General features: G+C 45.1%; 1 protein-coding gene and 1 long non-coding RNA gene across 3 annotated transcripts in view; one reads left to right on the top strand and one right to left on the bottom strand.

Annotated features, from left to right (window-relative positions):
- Nucleotides 1-2452: 2452 nt before the first annotated feature.
- LOC125181077 (uncharacterized) lies at nt 2453-7604 on the bottom strand. Its single transcript, XR_007160100.2, has 3 exons — nt 6803-7604; nt 4104-4265; nt 2453-3062 (listed from the first exon to the last, which is right to left on the bottom strand). It is a non-coding gene; the product is annotated as an uncharacterized lncRNA (long non-coding RNA).
- A 1632-nt stretch (nt 7605-9236) lies between these two features.
- The window catches only part of TSPAN5 (tetraspanin 5), an 83854-nt gene continuing 73858 nt past the window's right edge, over nt 9237-19232 (top strand). Inside the window, exon 1 of one of the 2 annotated variants that reach the window (XM_066996397.1) lies at nt 9237-9718. In XM_066996397.1, coding sequence (XP_066852498.1) covers nt 9638-9718 — 81 coding nt within the window. In that variant the 5' untranslated portion in view covers nt 9237-9637. The remainder of the gene's footprint in view (nt 9719-19232) is intronic. The other variant, XM_013201078.3, reaches the window with a different exon arrangement.

Here is a 19232-nt window from a genome sequence, read left to right as displayed (position 1 = left end):
TCCCTTGCTTTTTCAGCTGTCCGCTGAAGGTAATAGAAACATGATGCAAATAGAAGTGAGAGTTAGAGATATAGTAGCTGATATCACCCTGGTAGGAAACAGCTGTATTTCTTTTTCCATGTGAGTGGCTGTCAGCAAGTAACACTGACTGAGCTGACTTCGGATATCCTCTGCCTCAAGGGAAGCATTGTCCTCCACGCTCTCTCCAGTACTGTGTTTTCTGATAAAGAACAAACGTGTACGCTGAAATTACTTAACGCTGCAGTAACTGCTTGGAATGAAACCTTGTTTTCAGCTACGAAAGTTCTCAATTATGGCGGAAAGTAGCTATTATAGTTTCACAGAATTATTGCGTATTTACCTGGCTATGCTGGGCATAACCGTGACTGTACTTTGGCCGTGTTTTGCGGCTGAGTACGAATTGCAATGCAGTTTCAAGGGTATGAAAGCCAGGAACAGGATGTGCTTTGGACAAAATTTGATATTTCAAAAGAATTCAGCAGCAGTCAAAATAGCTTGGGGGAAGATGTAGCAACAGGGAATTTAATGTCATGCTCTGTTACTCGATGGGTTGACAAATAGAGATGGAAATCAATTGCTTGTTACTATGTAGGAGAGGCAGTATCTTTAATCTCAGCTGTGGTAAGTAAAGCGCTTGCATCTAGAGCTGGGTAAACAGACACCTGGCTTTATGCTTTTACTGGAGTTCAATTGACATCAAAAGTAATGACCTTTTAATGTTCAGGATGCTCAGGTTGTCCCACCGGATGCCAAGCAAATTTCATATGAGGCCCCACAGAACTTGCATCCCACTGCTTTCAAGTGGATGTGGGCTTCTAAGCATGGAGATTTTTGAAATGGGAACTCTGGCAACTCTTCCCTTGGATGTTTCACTTCCCTTTATGTTTTACTGTTCTGATGTCTCTTCAGGCCTTGCCAAGATTAAGCTTCTTATATGAGTTTGTAACCATATTGAAAATATGAAACCATTCACTCTCAATGCATTTGGTAGGTAACTGTTTTATCCTAGCTTGAACTAAGCATATGGCTTCCTCCGTGTAGCTGTTTGATTGCATCCTTCTTGTTTCAGTCATGACAACCAATTTGGCTTACAACTCTCTTTCCCCTGGGTGAAGTGGGACCTGCGAGCATTGCACCCTTCTGTTGGGAAGATCCTCTAGAAATGCTGTTCTCTGCTAAGGATCTACAGCAAACTGCCCCCATTCTCTGGTACTGCTGTACAGGTGACAAGTCCAAGCTCCCAGGGACACAGATATATTCTGAAAAAAAAAACCACAAAACATAACCTGTCTGAATAATCACTGTAAGCTGTTTCTGATGTCTATCACTCTAGGGGTGAAAAAGATAACACTGACTGCAGACTTTTGGGGCCTTCCTTGTCTCAGTCTAGCAAAACCTGGCCTTGTGTTTGCCACACAAACCCAATACACCTGGTTACTTCTGCCAGCCTTTCTCCTAACTTAGCTGCTGGCTCCTATGTACTTGAGCCATCTATGTACTGAGACATCCTACTCCATCAGAGTCCTGCAGCATCAAAATTTGGGAAGAATTAGGTAAAATGTTTCTTTCTTCCTCTACAGAACACGTCTGTGAGCTTCCCCACGGCCGGCAGACTTCAGCATGCTGTACAGGAACATAATTTACCACTAGATGGCTGGACCTCCTCTTTGTCCAGCTCTGTTTTCTCAGACAGACAATGCTTAGAGCAGAACAATGGACTTCTTGTAAACTCTCTGCCCACCCCCTATAACTTAACATTTTTAAACGGTTTATGCTTTTAGCAAATTTACTTTTATGATGAATAGTTCATTTTTTTTTTCAAACATACCGAAAGAGCTGTGCTAATTTCTAAGAAAGTGATGAATGTTTCACACGGCGGAAACTAAAAAGAAAAAGCTCCCTATTGCAGTTCTTTCTGCCTTCCATTACACATGTAAAACAATTTTCATTGAGTCTTTTTATTTCAGAGGTGCATGCGTGAGTGTCACACATTCAATGGTTCATCCCTCAGAGTGGGATAGAGCACAATAAAGTCCCGAGAAGCCATGACATAGCAGCCACATAGCTTGGTCTGGTGAACTTGGTAAGGTAAAATTTGCAAAACTTTTAGAAATCTGACATTTATGGTCACTCTGATTTTGCTCAGGAGGGATACTTCTATACCAAATTACCTTTCCTTGTCCAAATAAAAATTATTTTGCTCACAGGCAGTCTCTTGCAAAAAGTTATACTTCTGGGTGAAAAACGTCAACCTCCCTGGTGACTGCAGACTGATACACTGCACTGATGAGCAGGCCTACCTCAAAAGGCAGATGTTCTCTGCCTGAAAGGCAGATAAAGAAAGAAAGATAAAGTATGCATCTGTTTCTTGAAGATGTTACTTTTTTTTTTTTTTCCCTTAGTTTCTTTTTTGCATTTTCAGATCCATTCTTTGTATTTACTGGGTCCACATTGTGTGTTTGTAGATATATTTGTATCCTTGAGGTCAAAACAGTGGAGCAGCACATTTTAAAACTAAGATTACTTTGGTTGTTTTGCTCTCACAATACTAGCATTTTTTAATGACCATTTGCTGGAGCAAGGAGAGACGCAGTCCCTGCCTTTAAGGCAGTATAATCTAACACAGCAAACCTGGAAATCTCAGGGCACTTTAGCAGTTACGTGAGAGGCTGAGGATATGCCAAAGATGAGCCGAAAGTTGTGTGGTACATGAAATAGTAAGGTAGCGATGGAAACAGAAGTATGCCTGGGGTAGGATTTCTTCTCTTTCTCCAAATATTGGCTCAGGTATCAGTCGCTCACAGTGCAATTTTCTTAAAGGACTATGACAGCAAGAAAAAAAGCTGATGGTATAATTAGTGCGGTAGAGAGAAGCAGGAAATTAAAATGAACTCCACCCATCCCAGCTCTCAGTGTAACATAGGCACTGAAGCATGCAGAAAACTACAAGCCTCTGAAAAATAAGACTTCAAAAGCAATTGTACAACCTGACAAGAATATTGGTGGCCCCTCTGTTCTCCTCCACAGGATGGTTTCTGGCTCTGTCAATGTAACAGGAGAGAGTTAAAAAAAAAAAAAAGGCATGGACATTTCCACTTACTGGGCTTGTAAACGTGTAAATTCTATATTTTCCTGAAGCATCTTTATTTTAAAGGCATCTGAGGAGTAATGCGTGCAGGTTATTTACGAATTGTAAGTTTGCAATTGAAAATAGCCCTCAAACCAAGTCTGGACCCATCTTGCCCAGCTGGTCCTGTCCATTGGTGCTAAGAAAAGTGTGATATTTGTGGTGGCAGGTGTCTTTGTGTTATATCTGAGAACTCAGAAGTGTTAATGCTAAAGGTAAAGGAAACTGTGGTGTCTTTGATCTTGCTATGTGGTAACTGTTGTCAGATGTGAGCAGAGAAGCTGTGGAAGAAAAACAGGACACAAAATTGTGAGGAAATCACATTAAACATATCAGCCACCTTCCTTTGGGATGATCAGATCACTTGCAGTACTCCTGTACCTTCCCAACAAACAGTTAGAGGCCCTGGATATGCTCTGTCGTGTTTTCTGACAGGCAGGGACTGCAGCAAGGGTGCTACTGCCATAGCTGGGATGAACAAATGTGTCCTTGCCAGAGGCTGACTCACTCAGGCACCTTGTCTCTCGGGGGTTTTGGGTCCGCTCTCTGCCATGAAGGCTCTGGCTCCACAATGACATAGAGGCCTTTCATAATACAGCATCTCTACAGCCATTTGAATCAGAAAGCAATGGAAAAAGCGTTGCTTGAATTTAAAATAAGAGCTTGTTCTGTAGTCGGCTTTTCCCACTCCTTTCTCAGCAAGATGATTTAAGGCTCTGCCTGCACTGAGGGCTGAATTCCTGACTGAGGCAACAAAACATCTACTTCAACATGTTTTAGCTCAAGTATAGGCCAGCCCAAAGCTGAAATCTTTTCTGAAAGCTGGGCTCTGGGATGAACTGCTCTGCTATCCTCCCCTCCCACCACTCTGAGTGCAACTTGCATTTAAAGCCTTCAACAACCAGATTTGCAGTTTTGTGGTCCCTCATCCTACCTCCTGCTCCCACTCCCTCACCTTCTGATGGGTTTACAGATCTGCCTGCAAGGAGATGCTGGGCTGATTCCTGAGGGATTGCTCATCTGGACAGCTCTGATCCAGGCTCCCAGGTAAGAAAAAGATCCACACGGGAAGAGGGATGGGGAAGCTCAGCTGGCTTACAGCTGAGTAAAGGAAAACCTTGAAGAGAAATACACACAAAGATTACTTGAAATGGTGGATTTACAGAAAATTTTATCACCATTAAAAACATACTCAGAGGAAATCCTCACTCTCCTGAGTGCTGTTATGGAGTAAACACCATATGTTAAACCTCTGAGCTGTGAAGCGAGGGTGTCCTCTGTTATTTGATGAAGAATGGCTGGGAGCAATTCAGAGGGCCTCGGAAAACCTAATGGACCTTAACCTGAGAAAATGGTACGGTACTCCATCACAGGACAAACATCAGTTTCTTTTTGGGACAGAACATTTGAAAGAATGACACCAGAACCTTCAGATACACACAAACAAATGTCTCTGTTTGGGAACTGAACAGCTTCCAGATCTGCAGAGTTTGTCCAGTGCTTTTAGCAATTCAAAGTTAAAAGGGTACGTTTTGCACTTACTGGAGTCTGAATTTACATCCATATTAACTACAGTGGCCCCATGGCACCAGTAATGAAAGGGGAGGGGACTGCCCACATATTAGTTGTAGTCGCCACTAATTCGGGACTGCAAAGGTGAGTATTTTTGTAGAATGGTGTATACGTTTTTATCTCATTAAGTCCTGTCACTGTCCTGTGTACAAAATGGTAAGAAGTATGTAATAGTTAATGCTCTTTGGAGCCTGTTTGGATATAAAATGCTGGTGCTTGCAACCACATCTGCAGTCGCCGCGTGTTAGCGTGCTGTGGACCAGATACATCAGACTGTTCCTGCCTCGACGGTATACAGACAGGTCAGGGGAATTACTAAGAAAGCTCTCTGTGAAAATCTCCAGAACAGGGGCTTGCTGAGGTGCTGCACTACAGAAACAGATCTGCGCTTCGGGGTGCTTGCCCCAAGCAGCACAATGGTGCTGCCTTTCACCGCAAAGCGCTAGGGCGGAAGCCTGCCACCGCTCCCACCTCTTCCTCTTGCAAGCAGCAGAGGTAGCAGCTCCTGGCGTGAGGTGCCTGGCACAAAAAAAAAAACACAAACCAAAGCGAAAAATAGAACCTCCCCCCACCTACTGCTTTTTCTTGTGAGAAAGCAATAGCAGGGTGCCTTATTCCTCCTTACTGTTTGAAAGTGGTATTTCTGGCACTAATGGTCTGCGTATCTCATTTTGCATGTGCTTGCTCCAAAGGGACTTCTGAGGCTGTGTCTTCATGTCTACCTGCTTAGAGCGCTGCAAGACTTGTCTGGGCTCATCTTGAGCAAACCAACTTGCAGAAGGCAAGCAGTAGAGCTTGGCTGAGTAGATCTTGTGACTATTATTGCTGATACCTGGTAGTTCTCTTTAAGTAATTTGCATCCTAGTTAGTGGCTCCGATCATCTTTCTTCCAAAACCTGCCAAATCCTGGTGGGAACTGCAGTGAATAGAACTTGTGGTTTCTTTATACAGGCACTTTTACTATAAGAACAAAAGAGGTAATAGATCCTCACACCAAAAGTACAGCATTTGAACAAAGACAATTAAGGCTCAGATACATGTTGTCTTGAGGAAGTAAAATCAGACATAATGCAAGTGGTTATTGTTTACTATTTGATGCACCCAGATTCTGGCCTCTCACTCTGTAGATGTAGAGACATGTTTAATGCTTTGTGACTCATCCTACCAACAATGTTGGTGTTATCACATTATAATGGCACTAGGTTGGTTGTGCGAGAGGACAGTACTCAGAGGCTAAGTTTCAGGCTGAAAAAGCAGCTCAGTGCTCACCAGAAAGCCACTAAACTGTGTTAGCCAGAATGCTAATTAGTTAGTACTTGCACTTGTAAATGAATTGAAAAAGATCTGTGTTATTCTTGTGGGAAGCTGAAGTCAGGTTCACAGCTGGGATTGGGCATGTAAATCCACTGAAGCCAACGCAACTTGTGTCAACACCTGAGTACAGTCCTATGAAATGCTTATCTCAAAACTACTTTTAAACCTAAAAAACACTCACTCGTTAGAGGACACTCATTTCCTAAGCAGAAAACAAGGGGGTTTCATGCTTGCAAGAGTACCAAATGAACACAAAAGGCATTACAAGCTAGTAGGGTAACTAGATTGAAAAGTATTCTGAGGTAGGTAATACCTCTGACTCCATAAATCTTGTATGTCAGAAAGCTCTATGGCTTCCCAATGGAAAAATATTGCTATTGTATGAATTTCAACCAAAATGAAGTGTCCAGGAAATAACTAGACTTAGGGACACAGACATTGAGCTTTTCTTAGACCACAACTCTTTATCTCACTAAATGTGGCACGTGGCGAGATTAGTAATGTGATAACTCACAGAACTACCATCTTCAATACACTGCTTAGCCATTTTTCATCTCAAGTCATTCTGACTTGCATTTCTTTTTCCCTGGAAAATATCTAAGAACTCATAGATCAAAACCCAGGGGCTGACACAGAGGTGCTGGATCTAAGAAATGACTGAATTGAGGAATTGGAATGAGAGCTCTCTACTCGGTGTGAAGCAAGAATTTCAGAGTCTGCAACTATACCCCTTTTAAGATATGAATGTATCAAACTTCCTGCACTTACTAGCATCAGACTTGGTCAGCCTTTGGTCAGAAGTCTGTTGATACTTAGATCTTAGAGATAGGAAGTAGATTTAATCATTCAGATGGGACTTTTTCTCCAGAGTGAGCAGCGAATCAAAACGTTGCCTAGTGTTGTGAAGCATTGGGCTACTAGAAGCATGGCTTTGTCCCTGAAACACTTTCCCTTAGCACTCCAGTGACCAGGCAGATGAATTATAAAGTAACGGAATTTGAATGATTGTCTCATCGCGCTGCAAGGAAAGGTAATATTATCTCCTCACTCCTGCTTAGTATTGCCTCCGGCTTTTGCACCAAAACATCACACTGGAACTCAGTGTTGTCTAGTAACTAACACCGAATTTAAAGTGCTGTCACAGCCAGTCCTGCTCAGTTTCCAGACGTAGGTCGCCAAAGCATGTAAGAAGTGATCCACAAGTGATGGCACAAAGCCAACGGATTTTTTTTTTTTTTTTTTATTCCTGTTTGTTTAGGACAGGAGACAAAATGTGTTTGTAAACCAGAGAGGCTGCTGCAGGTGCAGAGGACTCTGTTCCAGCTGGCACTCTGAAAGATCAATTACCTACATCAAAGCTGTTCTGCTGCCTTTGCTGTCTGGTTGCTCATTTCTGAGGCTGCACAGGAACCGTACACACAAAGTGAATTAAAAAGACCAGAGCTCTGTGTTCAATACCCTCTTGAAGTGTGCAGTCTAACCGTTAACACTAGAAGTCCTAAATTCTTCTTAATCTGATCAGATGGTGGGAAAATATGAAAAGCTTTTGACTTTGAAATGACACTTGGCAATGATGATACTATTCTTGATTGAGAATGCAAATGAAGGCATGTAATGCGATGCTATAATTGATGTAGGTTGCATTTCTTTTTCAGTTGTTGATCAGGAATGAAAGGTTTGACAGGTAAACTATCAGAGATTGTTATTGAATTTATTGTAATAAATATTATTCTGCAATATTTTCCTGTTGCCTGTGAAGCATTAAAATGCTAAAGGGTGCCAACATGTGGTGTTAGCAGGGTGTTGTGACAGTAGCATTATCAATGTTTGTACAGGTTGTCACCAATATTTGAAATCACTTGTAAAAACAGCACCTTAATATAATATTCCATTACCATACTGTACATGATGATAGGCTTTTATTCGTTGGTACAGAACCTATGCATGACTGATTATCCGTCCTTTCCTGCCCTCTTCCCATGCGTGGTCTTGCAAAGACACAGAGTTAACAATAACAACATACACACGGTTATCGATCATATGGTAACCTATACCATTACAGTTAAAATGTATAGGTATGTGTCGCGTTAATTTCTCTTTTACCATTAAACACATGGCTTGTTTTCATGGATCTATTTCACAGATCTATTTCAGCAAACTCCTCTTCTCTCTTCCCTTCCCTTCCCTTCCCTTCCCTTCCCTTCCCTTCCCTTCCCTTCCCTTCCCTTCCCTTCCCTTCCCTTCCCTTCCCTTCCCTTCCCTTCCCTTCCCTTCCCTTCCCTTCCCTTCCCTTCCCTTCCCTTCCCTTCCCTTCCCTTCCCTTCCCTTCCCTTCCCTTCCCTTCCCTTCCCTTCCCTTCCCTTCCCTTCTCTTCTCTTTTCTCTTCTCTTTTCTCTTCTCTTCTCTTCTCTTTTCTCTTCTCTTCCTTTTCTAACAAGAAGTGTTTCCCTTCTCTCTTAAAGAACACCCATGCCCAAGGCCCCCCGAACCAGCACCAGGTGATGCTGAACCAAAGCCTGCCTTTTGCAGTTCTCACAACATCCTACTTTTGAAGCATGTCATCTCACAGCCTCGTCGACGTGGGAGACGTAATTTATCATTACAAAGAAGTCTTCCATCTTTTCAATTAAAAGTATCGCACTTATCGCAGGGCCAGGAAGCTGAAGGCTGGCAGCGCTGAAGCGGCGATATCCTTCAGCCAAAAAAACGCTGTTACGTGGCTAACACCAGACCGGGTGGACTCTGAATCCCACGAAGCGTATGAACACATGTAAGCGACATGACGCTGCGGTTGTTACGTTAAATATAAATGTGTTAAATGTAAATACGTTAAATATAAGTATGTTAAGCAGAAATGTGTTAAATATAAATATGTTAAATATGTTAAACATAAATTCAGTGGCGATTTTGCCGGGGGAGGCGTATCAGGGCTGCATGAAACGGAAGAAACCCGGACTTTTGACAAAGGCCGTCAGCGTCCACCCCCCCCCCCCCCCGGCCGCCATTTCAGGGCCGCCCCCCCGACCCCGCGCAGCCCCCTCGGGGCCGCGCACCCCGGGGCACCCGGCGGGGCTGCCGCGAGGCCTGATTGGCGGCGCGCGCTGTCAATCACCCCGCGGGGGCGAGCGGCCCGCCCCCTCGCACTCCCCCCCGCCAGCCCCCCCCCCCCCCCCAAAATGGCGCGGGGCGGGGCCGGCGCGGCGGCTTTCGGCGCTGAGGGGGCGGCAAGCGGGAGGGCGGCGGGCGGCGGCGGAGGCTCCGGCAGGGCAGCGCCGAGCCCCCCGCGCCTCTGCCCGGGCGCCTCCCGGCGGCTTCCCCCCGCTCCCCGCCGGGGCCTCCTCCTCCATGCGGGAGAGGAGGAGGAGGAGGAGAAGGAGGAGGAGGAGGAGGGAGCTGCTCGCCGGCCATCCCCGGCGCCCGGCGAGTCGGTGCCGAGCCGCCGCGCCGCTCCTGCCGCATCTCCCCGCGGCGCGCAGCCGGCGCTGAGCCCTCTCTTATTTCCCTTATCTCTATATTTTTATTTTTAATTTCATTTTTCACGCCCTCCCCTTCTTTTGGTTCTCCCCCCTGGCCGCCAGCAAAGTGTCTTCATGAGCCCAGAGGATGTCCGGGAAGCACTACAAGGGGCCTGAAGTCAGTTGTTGCATCAAATATTTCATCTTCGGCTTCAATGTCATTTTCTGGGTAAGCGGGCCGGGCGTCTCGCCTCTCCTCCTCCTCCTCCTCCCGGGGGGGGATGTGTCAGGAGACATATCGTGACAGTTGGCCTCGAGGATGGGGTTGGGGACGGGGTGTCCCCCTTCTTTTCCCTTTTCCCTATTCCCTTTTCCCTTCCCTTCCCTTTTCCCTTCTCTTTTCCCTTCCCTTCCCCTGCCAAGTGCGGCCGCTGCATTCCTGCGCCTCCCGGGGCTGCTTGCTCCCCTGCCCCGCCGACCCTCCTAATTGCTTTTGTTGTAGGTGCCAAGGGGTTTTCATCCTTAAAATAATAATAATTTATTTTTTCTCCCTCCCCCTTAGACCGGTTTGTGGTGGGGGAGGGATCAGCCAAACGCATGGGCCTGGAGCAGGGATCGAGCTATATGTCTTCACGGTGATATGTTAGCAGTGAAAAATAAATCGTGGCTCAAGTTCTCCCAACAGTGCCGGAGAACGGTTACACAATGCCGGGGCCGTGCGCGGGTCGCTCCGCGGCCAGCTATTAGCATGGGGTAACGGGATGGAGGAGGGAGGTAGCGGCATCCCACCCGTCCCTCAGGTGCGAGCCGCCGGGGGGCTTGGCTGGGTGTTTGTGGGGCTCCTGGCCGCGGTGCTTGGTCCCCTGCCCGCACCGTGGCTTGTTGTGCAGTGCCGGCGCTGGGCACCGGGCAGGCACAGCCGTGTAGTGAAGCGTAACCGGTGTACGGTAGCATTTCTAGCATCTTCTCGGTGTGACGGGCTTGAAAGAGGAGCGACTGGGTCTGGATGTGCAAGCGACTGGGTTTGGAGGTGTGTTATTCCAAATCTTGGAGCTGCTGAGGGGTGAAGTGTTTGCACAGGCACAGGAGCGCTGCATAGAGTAGGAAAGTTGGGTGAAGGCGCTTAGACGTACCATGCCCCTCTTTTCGTGAGATGCTCCATTTAGCAGTGGCAAACGTGCACAAACCCGAGTAGGGTGAATGTGTTCCGAAGGGACTTTGAAAGTGAGATGGGCACATGCTTCGTACGTTGGCTTCTTTGGACTATAAAGGTGGCTTGGCTCAGGGGGAACACCCCCTACCACCACCACCACCTTTTTATAGATGAAGGTGAGGAGTAATGGAGGAGAGAAACCTTCTTGCTAATACGAAGCTTGTGCTCACCACTGTGGTGAGAATAGAGGAAGGCGTTTGGCGAAGAAGTGCTTGTAGCTAACCTTTTGTCTGTGTTTCTGGAAAATAAAGGTTACTGGAAAGGATGTTTTGGAAGAACGGGACTTTTGATATTAATCACGCTTTTACAGTGAAATGCCTTTCCTTAACTGAGAAGGTATGTTGGTAGAGTGAAGTTGACTGGGGTTACATGCCTGTATGTCAAAGTGTACTTGGCCTAAGAAACAAACCTGTGGTGATGACTTGTTCCGAAGCAGTACTCTGAGCCTACAGTAGCTGCTTTTATTATTTGATCAGTTTTAGTGGTTCAGTTTGTCATGGTTCTCTTCGCTTGTCTGTTTTTTCGTTTTGATTCCCATGGGCGCACACTGCTGTGAACACAGATGTTTTACAGCAGGGAGCAGAGCAGTGTGAGGAACACTTGTGTGGCGTGTCCTTGGACTAACGGAGGGAGATTATGAGAAAATGCGCATAAATGTGTTATCTTGCTCCTCCAGGCGCTGTCAGCCCATAAGAAGCTCCCTACCCTTTAATTTTGTTCCGTTTATTCTCTGAAGGCTAGCGTGTGGATGGTGGAAGTGGTACTTTGTGGCTGTAGCTTCTGCATGGTGGCAGGCGTTCATCTTGTGCGGGGGAATGGGTTAAAGGAGATCTCGCTGGGCCGCGTGGCTTTGTGCCACCAGAGCGCTAATCCAAAGACCTGAGCCTGTCACCCACTCTGCCATTTGCTTCTTGTGTGGCCCTTGCCTGCAGATTACCTGTTTTACAGAATGCTAATCGTCTCGTTTGTGTCCACGGCTAGACTTTGTGAGATCCACGGAGAAAAAGCACTTTATGTGAGCTTGGTAACTTCTTCAGAAATATGTTATCTTTTTATGAGGAAGCCTGAGTTTGTTACCGTGTCTCTCATGATGGGAAACGAGGCGGTGACTCTTGCAGAATGCATTTTAAAGTTTTTACTGAATTAATAGCAAAGTGCTCAATATTCTCCCACGAAACTGGGCCAGAAAATCTGTAAATGAAAATTGGAGGCCTGGTTAGCTGTTCACAGACAGCAATAATCAAAAATAGCCACTGATGTAGTCATTATAAATAGATTGAAATGATAAAGAGGTCGTCGTGACATCCCCGTGACACCTTCCAGGGATCTTGCAGGCATTTAGATACGTAGAACACCTTTGTTAAAACTTCTCAAGCTTTCTTAAATGCTGGTTTTAACACAACCTTTAAATTTTTAATGTAAACAAATGGAAAATACCCTCTATTGTGCATCATAAAACAATGGACTAAAAATAAAGACAACTGAGTTGGAAGACTAATGGTTTTGACAAGAAAATTGTCAGTGCCTTGAATAGAGGAATTTTATAGATCTGCTGAAATTATGTGGGGAATAATTGTACACGCTACTTAAACTGGAGATATTACAAAAAAATGTTGGAGGCTTTATATGCTGTCAAATATAGGCAAAATAAATTATCGGGTCTTTTTCTCAGTTTTTTGGTTTTCTGCTAGTCTGTTGTTCCTTTGCTTAAAAAAACACCACTGAATTGTTAGAATAATGAGTATGGGAAGTCGCACTCTGTATCTTTAGTTGTGACTAAAGGTGGCATTATGCTCTTAAGGAGATAGTTCTTAGTCTTGCTCCACCCGAGGCAACGTGTTCTTGTCTCTGCGTTTCAGAAGAGGACGTTATCCTCAGAGTCTATACATAATTAATGTTCTAGGTATACTTGCAGGCTTAATTCCTTTTTTGATATCCAGCACTGAAGTTGGTAAATAGGCAGAAAGTGCTTGTTTGGAGAACTTTGAGATTGCAGTGCTCTCGTAGAAGTGCCTGCTTGGCGCTTGCCAAAGTAATATTTAGGAACTGAGACCAAATAGGCACAAAGATACCTAAATGGAAAGTCAGAATTCAATGTTATGCTTCCCTTCTTGTTGCTCAGATGTCATTCTCCTTTGATTGTTCGTTAGGGCACATGCCTGTGCCTTAACTTGACCAGCATAATGCCTGCATGAAAGCACCACAAGATGTTCGCGGCCTTTCTAGGCTGGTGGAACAGTCGGTGCTTTTTTGTGAGCCTTTACGTCTTTGTCTAGGTAAACCGTAACGTATTCTGAATATTTCTAGGTAACAGAAAACAGTTTTATGTAGTTAAAGCAAGCAAGCAAACAATGCCAGCTCCCCTCCCTGCTCCCTATTTAGGCATCCATGTAGAACGATGTCAAAGGTATAATGCAAAAAGCGAAAGTAGGTCACCTTGCTTCCTGAAAGGCAACGACCGTTTCCCCTTCTTACCCTTCTACTTCTGCAAGACAGTTCTGAGCTGATTTCTAGTTTTAAGAAGTATTTTAAATTCCTATCTGTGTTTTACTGTGCTTGATTAAAAAAAAAAAGTACGTATGTAGTTTTCCTCGTGGAATTTCAATGTCAACTGGAGTCCGCTGACCCTAACCTAATGGGAAGGATGTATAGAAAGCACTGACACCTCCGACAGCAACCTATGCTTTATCTGATGATTCACTCTAAGTCATGAGATATGCTGTGATTATGATGCATCAGCATATTACAAGTCATAATTTGTGTTTTAAGTTGCTTGGCATCTGCTGGTTTTGATGGTATCCATATGGGAGTCTAAATAGTCTTCTGAGTTACAAGAAGACAGCAAAAAGAAAATTGAATAAGGTTATGTAAGTGCGTTATGCGAGAAGTGTTGGAGAAGGACACTGACCTTTGAGGGACAACAAATAGACTGTTTATTAAATTCTGTACAATGCTGATAGTTTGTTTTCGAAGGGACAGAAGATCATTTTCTCATGCTAGCTGGTTTTCAGACGTCCATTAAGGAAGTTTTGGTTATGTAACTTTCCCTTGCCCCATTGGTTAAAAAAAAAATCCGTGCAAGACTTGTTCCATGCAATCTTCAAATGCATTCTGTAGCGTTTGATCTTGTGGTCAACTTCTGGTGTTTGATTTCGGTGTACTTCAAATTCACCTTATTGGAACTATCGAGTGCAGCTTACATACTTGTACTAAAAAGATGAATTTGGTAAATGTATTTGCCAATTTCCCACCTTGATCGGCAAGTCACAGTAAGCTTCACCTGGTAGCACATCTGTCGCAGAGTATCAAGAACACATTTTGAATGTTTAGTGTCCCAATCAGAGGAAAGCTGATGCATGTGAACAGCATCCTGTGTGTGGGCAGTGAGTTGACCAGTTTATCAATATTTGTGTATACAAATAGATGGTATCATTGGTCCTGGTCAGGTCTTTTGTGTTGCATGTTTTCCTTCTAAAGGCAATAGATCTACGTTCCAGTAACACTGAATTGGAAAGCAAATATGCTACCTTAATTCAATAAGATGGCTTTTTGTGATAGACTCTACTAGTATATTTAAAATAAGTAAGTACATACTCAGCTACTCCATATGATGCAAAGGCACACAGGGAAAAGCAAGTACCAACTATACTGTTGAAGAAAATGGGTTTTGTGTCCCCCTCCCGAAAAGGGAACCCAGAGAACATGTTTTTGGAAAAATAAACAACAACAACAAAAATTAAAATAAAACCTTATATCAGGTAGTGCAATAGATGTAGGGGTAATTTTCAAATAGATTTTTTTTTTTTTCCTGCCTGGGAAGCGGAAGGAATAAAAATGTCAGACTCTTCTCTGTCCTCTCCAGTGGAGGGGAGTTTCAAAGTACATAATCTTTTCTTAAACACTCTCAGACCTGGTTCCATAGATTACAGTAATCCCAAAGTACTTTTTCTCAAACTTTATTTTATTTATCTGTTAAACTCTGGAAGATGAAATAATGATTAGTGGGGGAATAAGAAACTTGGGGTTACAGTTAGTGAAACAGCACTTCCAGGATACTTTCTCTCAAGCCCCCTTGCTACAAATGGATTTTTGCAGATAAAGAATTATAAAATGCTTTTGACACTAAGGCCATTGCAGCTTATAAATTTGGAGCAAGAATCTGTTGTGTTGTTAAATGCTTGGTATAGGTTCCTCAGCAGTTCATACTCCATTAACCAAGGGCAGGAACCTGTGAAGATTTGCTGCGAGCATTTCGAATATTATGTGGTGCTTTCAGTTAAAAGGGGAGGTGAGAAAATGTTTTTGACCCAAAGAAATCTCGTGACCTAATTCTGCCAGGTAGCGAATTCCAGTCTTGGACTATAACGCTACAGGATAGAATGAGCTTTCGTACTTTGCATTGCCCAAAATACGCAGCGCGTTTCTCAAGTGCGTGGCTGGTAGCCTGTCAACAGGGCTGTAATTGTTCCACTGGTGTAGGCAGGAGCAAGGAGCTGCACAACTCCTGGGGTAACCCAGCTCTGTTAGTGAGCACCCAGAAGTGACCGTCAGCGTTAACCACTGGAGTGCCTGCTGGTAAAGGGAATTTGCTTTAACTCTTCTAAATACATGACTTTTTGATTAGCTAGCCTTTCATGTGACTTTGGAGTCTTGCACCATTTTCCAGCTTTTTTTCCCCCCATTAAAACTTAGAAAATATTGTTGCAATGCAAGAAAGAATTAAATCCAAAAGGGTTGTGTTTTTATTTTTTTAACCAATGTACTGAATTGTGTGCTAGTGCAGCTTTACAGCGCAAGATTCAGGAAAACATAGATTGTTCTTTACTGGCTTGAAACCTAATTTATTTCTTTTCCATTGTACTGTTGTGTGAGTTTGGAAAACATCCCATTTCTTGTGATTCTGCTGCTGCTCTTGCCAAAAAATATCCTCTCTCTTGGCTCATTGCGGATGTTGATTTCCACTGATTTCAGCAGGACTTTGTACAGGTAGAAGGGTCGGTTTGGGTGGATGTCACTGTGGGCTGTGCGCCCTGTGTAGCTGCTTCTGTAACGCACGCAAAGATGTACAGCAGTTCCACCCTCCCCTTTACGCTTGCATTTAAAAATGTCACTGACACATTGGGGTCTGCAGGCAAGGGTGCTTGATTTGTTACCAAACTCTGACTCAGTGTGATCTCATATAACCTCCAGATGGCCTGACTTGTGGAGATGCTAAAAACATCCTGATCCCACTCCTTTAGCTGTATAAAATAAATGAGGCAAATGGCAGTAGCAGTATTTATCTTAATACACATCCATCTCCACCTTCAGCTGATGTTTCAACTTCCCAGTCGCTTTCCTCTGGACAGCATTTAGAATAAGCATTTCAGCACACACACAGAGGATCTTATGAATGAACTGTCAATTTCCCACAGAACTGGGAAAAATCAATATGCCTCTTCCCAGCCTTGAAAATCCCTCTGCTCCTAGTGAAGGCTCCATTACATCAAATAATATTGAAAATCATTTCAAGCAAAGTTCCTGATGTGTGGTGATGGAGGACTTTTATTCTTTTTCTTTGCAACAAGGCAAATACATATTATGAAAACACTTTGTATACCTATTCTGTTCCCTTTGCTGTCTAGCTTTCTCAGCAGCAAAACTGCCTGCACAAAAATCAAAGGATCACAGCAACTTTTTTTTTCCATACAATGGCTTGGGTTGGAAGGGACCTTAAACTCCATCCGGTTCCAACTCCCCTGCCATGTGCAGGGACACCTCCCACCAGACCAGGTTGCCCAGGGCCTCGTCCAACCTGGCCATGAACACCTCCAGGGTTGGGGCATCCACAGCTTCTCTGGGTAACCTGTTCCACTGCCTCACCACCCTCAGAGGAAATAATTTCTTCCTAATATCTAATCTAAATCTACCCTTTTTTAGTCTAAAACCTTCCCCCCTTGTCCTGTCATTACCTGATTCAGCAACGAGTTGCTCCCATCCTTTCTATAGGCCCCCTGTAAGTATAGAAAAGCTGCAGTGAGGTCACCCCGGAGCCTTCTCTTCCGTAGGCTGAACATCCCCAGCTCTCTCAGCCTGTCTCCATAGGAGCGGTGCTCCAGCCCTCTGATCATCTTTGTGTCCCTGCTTGGACCCACTCTAATGGGTTCACATCCTTCTTGTGCTGGGGGCCCCAGCCCTGGACGCAGCACTCCAGGTGGGGCCTCACGAGGGCAGGGCAGAGGAGGACAATCCCCTCCCTCCCCTGCTGCCCACCCCTCTGTTGGTGCAGCCCAGGACGCAGCTGGCCTTCTGGGCTGCAGGCACCCACTGCTGGCTCGTGTCGAGCTTTTTGTCCACCAGAACCCCCAGGTCCTTCTCTGCAGGGCTGCTCTCAGTGAGTTCTTCTCCCAGTCTGTGCTCCTGTCTGGGATTGCCCCGACCCAGGTGCAGCACCTTGCACTTGGACTTGTTGAGCCTCACTAGGTTTGTGTGGGCCCAATTCTCAACCTTGTCCAGGTCCTTTTGGGTGGCATCACTTTCATCTGTTGAATTGACTGCACCACTCAGCTTGGTGTCATCTGCAAACATGCTGAGGGTGCACTCGATCCCATACTTTTTTTTTCCTTTTCATAAATGTTCTTTTCCCATCAACAAGCAAGTAAAATTATGCCTAGAAGTGTTTGGTGCTTCTTTGTAGCCTTGTCTTGTATTTAATATTGTATTCAAAGAAAAAAGTGAAGGGAGACTAGATACCTTTAGGTACATGATATAGTTTGGGTTCACAGAGGCTGCTGTTTTGCTGACTGCAGTCTTAAGGAGTTAAAACCTGCACGGCTACTATGACAGGCCCAGTAGTTTGCACTGCTGCTACAGGGTAATGAGTGCGATACCACAAGGGTGCTTGCAGTAATTCAGCCTGCAGGGCTCTTCCTAGCATTAGCGTGGCTCACTCCTGATGAGAGTCCAGCTTAATTTACTTCGGTTCGGGCGCGAATCTTCCGTGATGCGGAACAGCGTTTTCCAGCAGGACTCCCTCTGTCAGTGCCAGGAGGGCAGGGTCCCTCAGGCAAGCCGCGGTGCCCCGAGCAGAGGTGCAGCAGCACCCTGTGGGGTGTCGCTCCTGGCAGGCCCACCTGCTGTCTGTTGTTCTGTCAGAGCCCGCAGCACAGGTTCTCCCTGTCGGACGCCTTTGCTCTGTGTACACACGCACAGGGAGCGTGTTTTCCTTCCTGAGGGTGGTTTCTCTGGGCTTCCCTCGCGCTGAGGTGTGTGTCGTCTGCTGCATGCCGTTTTCCTGCCAGCCGTGACTAAAAAGAGCTTGGGGGGGGGGGTTTCCTCTATTTGCTGTTTGTTATATTTATAAAAGCAGAGGCACTGATGAAAAAAGTTCATAGATAATGTATGACACCGATTTTGTCGTGTCGTGCCATGCTTCAGTTAACCATATCGCCTTGTGGAAGGAGTCTCCGTGGAGTTTGTGTAGTGTACCCTGTGCCGTGTCATGGGGGTTCAGTGTTTTGGGCTGGAGAGCAGGGTTTGGGAGAGGTGGCAATCCAAAACGCTGGGTCCTACCAGCTAACTAGGAAGAGGGTTAGCAAGTGTCCTGGGCCCCTCTCAGCTGGGAGCATGCTGAGCTGGTCTGCTCTGCGCAAAACAAGGCTTTGGGATTTTATTTAGTTGTTTCGTCACTAAAATATAAAACCAGAAGGGTTCCATTTTCCCTGCGTGTGAAAGACAATTTCCTACAAGTTGGTTTCCTGACTGCTAGTTCACATGGCTATCTGTCCAGAGGAATAAGTGTGAATTCAGTCAGTCCAACAACAAATAGGGTAAAAGGGAAGAGGAACAATTTTTAAAATCGCAAACCTGTTTTTCCAAGGGGCTATGTACTTAATTTCTAGGTAAAAAATCAGCGACATGATGAATGTGAAGGGTGTAAAAATATCTATGTATAAAATATGTATAATTACGATTAATAAATTAAGATCTATTCTTTATCAATATTGCTTGATATCCCAAACATCCTCTTGTTTCTTTTCCTTTCTGTGGGCGTTCAGGTGTGTGTGTGTGTGAGTCCATCTGTTTTCCTAACCATAGGATGGTTTGGGTTGGAAGGGACTTAAAGCACATCCAATTCCAACCCCCCTGCCATGGGCAGGAACATCTCCCACGAGACCAGGCTTCCCAAAGCCCTATTCAGCTGGGCTTTGAATACCTCCAGGGATGGGGCATCCACAGCTTCTCTGGGCAGCCTGTTTCAGTGTTGCAGTCTGACTCCATCTCTCTTCATCCTGTAATGCCCGAGAGGACCTGTGTCCATTGCAGGGCCACTGCTTGCCATGGGTATAGCAGTGGCCTCCTGACTGGTTTTGGTGTCCTGCCTTAAAAATCCTTCTGTTGGAGTGAGAGCTGGGGCTGGCACAAGACGGCAGAACCAGGTATGTTGGTGCAGCCTCCGTGGGCTCGGAGCAGTCAGTTGCCACGACTGAGAGCTTCCCTCACCTGGGTCAGCTCCTACTGGCTCGCTGTTTGGCTGCAAGAATGAAGTATG

This window comes from Anser cygnoides, chromosome 4 (assembly GCF_040182565.1).
Source record: "Anser cygnoides isolate HZ-2024a breed goose chromosome 4, Taihu_goose_T2T_genome, whole genome shotgun sequence".
Lineage (NCBI taxonomy): Eukaryota > Metazoa > Chordata > Aves > Anseriformes > Anatidae > Anser > Anser cygnoides.
The sequence above is the reverse complement of the archived record's forward strand: the minus strand, read 5'-3'. Positions and strand labels throughout refer to the sequence as shown.